At 56.8% G+C, this 6,570-nt stretch overlaps 1 protein-coding gene across 1 annotated transcript in view; it reads left to right on the plus strand.

The window, feature by feature from the left end:
* Positions 1-6,222, plus strand: part of LOC122393598 (endoplasmic reticulum membrane sensor NFE2L1-like) — an 85,192-nt gene extending 78,970 nt beyond the window's left edge. The window contains exons 9-15 of the mRNA XM_043389787.1: positions 776-848; positions 1,184-1,353; positions 1,680-1,891; positions 2,220-2,325; positions 2,610-2,797; positions 3,543-3,716; positions 5,324-6,222. Coding sequence (XP_043245722.1) covers positions 776-848; positions 1,184-1,353; positions 1,680-1,891; positions 2,220-2,325; positions 2,610-2,797; positions 3,543-3,716; positions 5,324-5,497 — 1,097 coding nt within the window. The 3' untranslated portion in view covers positions 5,498-6,222. The remainder of the gene's footprint in view (positions 1-775; positions 849-1,183; positions 1,354-1,679; positions 1,892-2,219; positions 2,326-2,609; positions 2,798-3,542; positions 3,717-5,323) is intronic.
* Positions 6,223-6,570: the final 348 nt, after the last annotated feature.

Here is a 6,570-nt window from a genome sequence, read left to right on the forward strand (position 1 = left end):
AAACTAGATTATTTTGCCAAATTTATAGGTTTACAAGTGCATCTATGGTGTCACTCTATGGCTGAACGAGTTCTGTATTTGGCAGTGTTGTGAGTGCTGGATGTGGGGTAAATCCTCTTAGGGTGTTGTCCGTGGACCGTAATAGTGTTCTGTCCTCCTGTCTCCGCTTCCGTCGTCCCGTCTCCTCTCGTTCCGTCTCCTCTCGTCCCGTCTCCTCTCGTTCCGTCTCGTCTCCCATCTCGTTCAGTCCCGTCCCCTTCTTTCCTTGTCTCGTCCTCCTCCCGTTATCCGTTTCGACACCTGCCTCACCGTTCGCCCCCTTTCCTCCTGTTTCTTTGTTTTGTGGTTTTGTCTCATTTTTTCTTCACGTTTCGTCCTGTCTCTTATCTCGTCGCATTGTTTACTCTCGCCAGTTTGCTTTGCTCAAACGCCCTAAAGCTCTCATGAACAAGCGATTTCTTTTGTCCTGCTCCGTTTCCATTGCTATCCCATTCCTTCCCCATTTCCGTCCCCTTCAGTGCACCCCCAGTGACGGCCGGCCGGCTACGAACAGCGCGCCCGTCCGTCCCAACTCACCACACCTGATGAAAGCATGACGCGGCAGTTCGGTGGTCGCCGTGCGGCCGGTAGGGGGGCGGGGGGCGGGGCGGGGGCGCTATCGGACCTTCCCCGGCGCCAGAGGTGACGACTCGGGGTGACTGGCGCAGGCGGGCTGTGCGAGTCGGGTGGGCTGCGCTGCAGACGGTGACCGGACGCCGCCCCCTCCGCTCCGCAGGTCACGCCGAGTGGGCGGTCGGCGCCAGCGCGGCCGACGACCAGTTCTCAGCTCCCACCTCCGACTACGCCAAGTGAGTGGGCCGGGCCGGCGCGCGCCACGCATGGGGCCGGACAGCTCTCGGGACCGTGGAAATGTACTCGCTCGTGTCTTTGTTGAGGGTGGGCTGAGTCGGTTTGTTTCCAATACACTGTCCTACGAGTTGTGAATCATTCTACCAACAATGTGCTGTCGGAGGCTGACTTGTCTCGCTGAATCACTCATAAGTGGCCGCACAGCGTCTCTGTTCTATCTAGCCATTGGTATTCCCCGTAGTATAAAATTCAAAAGTTGCTACACACCGCCGCTGTGATTGCATGCCCGTATTGTGTACTGCCGCTGTTCTGACCGCCCGGCTGCCGGTCTCAGGGCGTCCCAGGCGCACCGTCTGCACGAGTACAGCGGCTACCGGGCGACGGCGGCGGCCGCCTCGCCGACAGTGCCTGGCCCTCCACCCGACTCGCGCGCCGCCAGCCTGCCCAGCGCCCAGCTGAAGAAGCACCAGTTCTTCGGCAAACGCTACTTCCAGGGAGCAGACGGTAAGCTGCCGCCCGCGCCGGGGCCGGCAACGCCTCCGCCACGGGCTTAGCTGGACGAGTGTTGTGCTTGGCCCTCTTTAACTGGTCGTTTGTCACAAAGTCATGCCTAAAATATGTTGTTTTTTATTCGTGTGATAGCTTACCGCTTTGCATACTGCTTACAAACATCAGATTATTTGTTTTTACACATAAAAATCTATTTACATTTGTCATAATGAAGCTACGCCTGCTAGAGTTTGGACTGGTGTGCTGTTACGGTCACTCCGCGCGCCCGTATCTGTGAGAATGCGCTATAGCGTACGTCTAACCCTGTCCGTGCGCCGCAGGTCCGTATGGCGCGGCCGGCGGCAGCGCACTGCCCCCCGGCTCTCCGTCGCCGGCGGCGCCGCTGAAATACCCGTCGGCGTACGGCGCCGAGGGTGGCCTGGCCAGCGGCCACGGCTACCCGCCGTCCACCCCCGGCTCGGCGGAGGCGGCAGCGGCCGCCCTCGAGTCGCCAGAGCTCAAATACAGCTGCAGCATGGACTTCATGCGAGGGGTGAGTGGCTGACCGCTGCGGCTGTCCGCCGGCGGGCTCCTGTTGGTGTTAGTTGTCTGTGGGGGGGGGGGGGGGATTGTTTGTTGAGTGCTGAGTAGAAGACTGGCTGACTCAGGAGCGATCGGTGTGGCCTGCAGTCTCGGTCAGTGGCCGCGATATTCCAGTGACTGTCGAGGTGGACTCGCGCCGTGTGGTATGTCTAGTGTCCGTTAGGGGCGGTGGTGGCGCCGGTGGGGCCCTGGTGTCAGTCCGTCTAATTATCGTGTACCAGCGGAGCCCGGTGACGGCGGCGCTGACCGACTGACGCGCTGTGTCCGTGTGTCGGCAGCACCCCGGCGACCGGATCGGTCTGGTGTCGCACAACCACAGCTACCACCTGCCGCCGCAGACGGAGGGGCCCAGCGGCGTGCAGCGTCAGCTCAGCCGCGACAAACGTGAGTGGACGCACAGCGACGGCCCGCGCCGGCCGTGGTGCACTGCTTCTCTGTTGGCCAGCGAAAGACGCGTCCTCCGGCGCGTGTTGGCGGGCTGAGGCTGAGTTGGGAACACCAAATGCGTTTTTTTTAATTTCTTGTCGTTCTCGTCATGTCCGAAGCAATGAATGATAGCTTAATAGTATCAGGTTCTTATTGTAGTCAGTTGCGCGTGTTTACGACCAGATTTATTTCTGGGATTTGCGTGTGCTGGTTGATCTGACCTCGGCTGACCGGCCCTTCAGACGGTGACCGGCCCAAGGAGCACCTGACACGCGACGAGAAGCGGGCGCGCTCCATGTCGATCCCGCTCTCGAACGAGGACATCATCCACCTGCCGATGGACGAGTTCAACGAGCGGCTCTCCAAGCACGACCTGACCGAGGCGCAGCTCAGCCTCATCCGAGATATCCGACGGCGCGGCAAGAACAAGGTACGCGCGCACCGCCCAACGCCAACACTGGCTACGGTTCTGTCTGTCTAGACTGTGTTTGACTGTGTCTCTGAGTGTGTTTCTGTCTGTCCGTCTGTCTCGCCCGCCCATTTCGTCCATTCGTCCGTTCATCCTTCCGTCTCTCCGTCCGTCCGTCAGTCTGTCTGTATGTCTGACTCTTAGACTGTCTTTATGTAGCTGTGCCTGTTTGCTTGTCCCTCATCCCCTCCTAACCCCTCCTAACCCATAGCCTTCCTCATTCCCATCCGCAGTGTCAGTATCTTGGTCTGCGTATCTCCCAACTTTTACTGTGAATGTTTTGGTAATACACCATGCCTCGAACCCCACCTTACCTCGAACCTGTGCCTCGAATGCTGATGATGGAGGCTCGTGGAGGGCTGGCGAGCGATTCTACTCAATATTATCATTTATCAATGTTGTCAGCTGTGATATCAGTGGTGTCAATAAATGTGTCGACGTCAGGATGTCATAGAAAAGTGACTCAGCACCGGCTTCGTAGCATGATTTTGTACTCCGGCAAGAGTGAGACGCATCGCACTGCGCCGTTCAGCTAGTCATGGCCAGACAGATAATTCACGGCCTTCTATATCATATCCGTCCGTTTATCCGTTTTTCAGTGCAGACGAACACACTATGAACTAGTGATGTAATAAATTTGTGACGTTATGTATTTGCGCGCTATTTTCTGCGCCCATATCTGACCGATTTCGGCGCCCGTCTGCAGCTGGCCGCTCAAAACTGCCGAAAACGCAAGCTGGACCAGATTCTGACGCTGGCGGAGGAGGTGCAGCGCGCCAAGGACCAGAAGCAGCAGACGCTGGCCGACCACCAGTTTCTGCTGCAGGAGCGCAGCCGCATCAAGGAGAAGTACTCACAGCTCTACCGACATGTCTTCCAGGTGAGACGCGCCGCCGCAGCCGAGCTGTGACTCTTAAGGTCGCCGTCCACTGCACTTTTATCCGCCAAAAATAAGCGCTTACTGGCAGAATTAACTACAGAGGCAATGGTAGGAGCAGAATCTGCAGCCGCCGAAACGGCCCAGCCGCCGACAACGTGTTTCGGCATGTTCATCTTTTCATCGCTTACTTTACGCTCTTAATTTAGTGGCGGAAAAGTTGGATCGTGGGAGCTTTTTCTGCTGCTGTTGACGCCGACCGCGCAAGATTCAGTTCCCTTTGGCGGGCTATTGCTCGGCGATGGTGCGGGCTACGGGGGTGAAATTTTTGCACCAAGTCGGACGCATGCAACCATTTGTCGTATCAGCTTTTCGGAGGGGTGCGTTCAGCGGTTTGCACGTGGCGAGCGCATCTTTGCGACATTTTGGGCCGCGGCCGGTGCCGAGCAGAGAGCACGTGCCTTAGGCCCAGATTTTTTCACCGTGAAAACTGAGCGAAATCAGATCCGGCAGGTCACGTAAGGAGGGCTCAGGAGACAGATGACGTCACGGGGTGTCAAGGTTTTGTCGCTTTTTAAGACATTGCTGTGCAGTAAATAATCTTTCTTATGCTCTAAGGGAGCCCAAAAGTTTAATATCAAAAACTGCCTTAGAGGATAAAATCCTCGAAGATAAATATTGGCGAAGATTGGTAGACACCAACTGACGTCATCTTTCAAGGTCACCGATGTAAACAAACGGCTAACCATTCTCCTACAACCGAAGGTTTGTTGTCAATAGTTAAAGTGGTTAAAAACCGGTTCTCTATAGCCTTGGTTAAAACACTATTCGTTAGAACTATTTATAGTCACCGTGGTTAGTACGAAGTAACTGACGGGCAGGCGAGCCAGTAATTATGTTTTCCATTCTATTGTAGGTATACGGCCTCGGCCGGCGGGTCCTTTGAGCCGTGCTTTGAGCATCTCTGCCGTCTCTGCCGATGTTTTTGTGCAGTGGACGGCGTCATTTCAGCAAACGCCGAGAATACACGCTTATCGACGATTACACGCGTACTTTCGGCGGATGCCAATGTGCAGTGGACGGCGACCTTTAGCGGAGCCGAGCTGTGACTCGGAGCGGAGCCGAGCTGTGAGTCGGAGCGGACTCTGAATGACGTGGGCGGAGCTGTGAGTCTGAGTCGGAGCTGTGAGTCGTCGGAGCCGAGAGATGAGTCGGCGCACGGGGCAGCGGGAAAGCTGGAACAAACTCCTCACCTCTGCCCCGGATCGTTCAGCCACGAGTCGCATTATGGGTGTCACTGTTCTCTGTATATGGGATGAGGAAGGGAACAAGGATATAGTGACTGGTCGGGTCGACAGTGCCGAGCAGAGATGTGTATTCAGCGTTGTTCTGACGTTGAGAATCCGTAACTGTTTTCGTCTGCTGCTGTTGAAGTGTCAGCTGCTAGTACTGGGAATGGCTGATGGCCGCCAGGCTGATCCCACAGTTCTCCCTATAATTCAGAGTTCCCTCCCCGTGCCTGTGTGACCCGTGTCGCGTGTGTCACCCTTCTCAGCCCACACCACTCGGCGGGCCCATCCGCTGACACGGCGCGCCGGTTTGTGTTTCAGTCGTTACGGGACCCGGACGGCAACCCGTACTCGCCGCTCGAGTACAGTCTGCAGCAGTCTGCGGACGGCAGCATTCTGCTGGTTCCGCGCAATACCACCAGTGGCGCCACCGTCGAGCCGGACGCGTCCACCGGCGCGCGCCGCAAACAGCGCGACCCGCAGAAGCCCGAGTGACGGCCGCGGGCGGCGCGAGCACTCCCCCCACTACTGTGATCACCGCCGGCCGCGGCGCTGCCCCCCAAACGCATCACATACCCCCCCCCCCTATTCCCAAAGATGGTACAACACTTTTTTAACGTTGCTCAAACTGGCGGACGTGTCATGGGCAACCTGTTTTTATTTGTGCGTGAGTGAGTGATGTGCGAGTGCAGCTGCGGTCACTGACAGTTTCGGTCCGCTGGGCCGCCGGCCTCCGGACGCTATTGGTCTGTCTTCTCACACCCATACACCCATATGCAGCGCGTGCACGCAGTGAGCGGCAGCATGGCGCGGGACCCCGCTCGCGGCGCGGTGCCGGGCTGCCGGCGACGACCGACCACAAAGTCATGTGAGAGTGAGCGCGCGAGGGCGGCCGGCCGGACGGTCCGCTGGGGCCGCCGCCGCCGCCTCCAGTGTGGCCTCTGTTTCCGGGTGCGTGCTATGTGCGTATGTTTGTGTATGTGTGCGTTTATGTGTGTGTGTTTGAGTGCTTGTATGCGAGGGGGTCAACGGTATTTGTCGTTTACCGGCGGTTGGGCGGGGAGGGAGAGAGTGAGTGAGCTGCTAGTGCTTAGTTTCGTATATTTTGGAAGTCATTGACTCGAGATTCATTTGTTACACGTGGCCGCCGAGACTATAATGTGTTATTGTAAATGCTCTGTCCGCTCGGGCGGCGGGTGTCTAATAAACTAGTGAAGAGTGCGCGTGTCTCGATTGGTGAAAACAACGAAACGTTGTCTTGTCACCTCGAAACTCTATTCAGGTTGCATGTGAACTGTGAAGCATGTTGACTGTGCGTTACACTTCGAGTGCATTGTTTTGCCTTTGGACGACTGCAGTACCTCACTCCGACTCAGTACCTACTGCCCGGGGGCTACGAGTTACGAAAGAGACTGGCGAAATTCGGCTATAACACTTCCACCGGATTTTACCAGGCATCTGCGTTCTTCAAAGCCAGGCTCTGGAACCTGGAATGCTTGTGCTATGGGAGGCTGAGTCGCAATGCTGGGGCTGTAACACGTAAGCTGATGAAGCATGATGTGATTTAG

The sequence above is a fragment of the Amphibalanus amphitrite genome, unplaced genomic scaffold (genome assembly GCF_019059575.1).
Source record: "Amphibalanus amphitrite isolate SeventyFive unplaced genomic scaffold, NRLGWU_Aamphi_draft 000543F_arrow, whole genome shotgun sequence".
Taxonomy (NCBI): domain Eukaryota; kingdom Metazoa; phylum Arthropoda; class Thecostraca; order Balanomorpha; family Balanidae; genus Amphibalanus; species Amphibalanus amphitrite.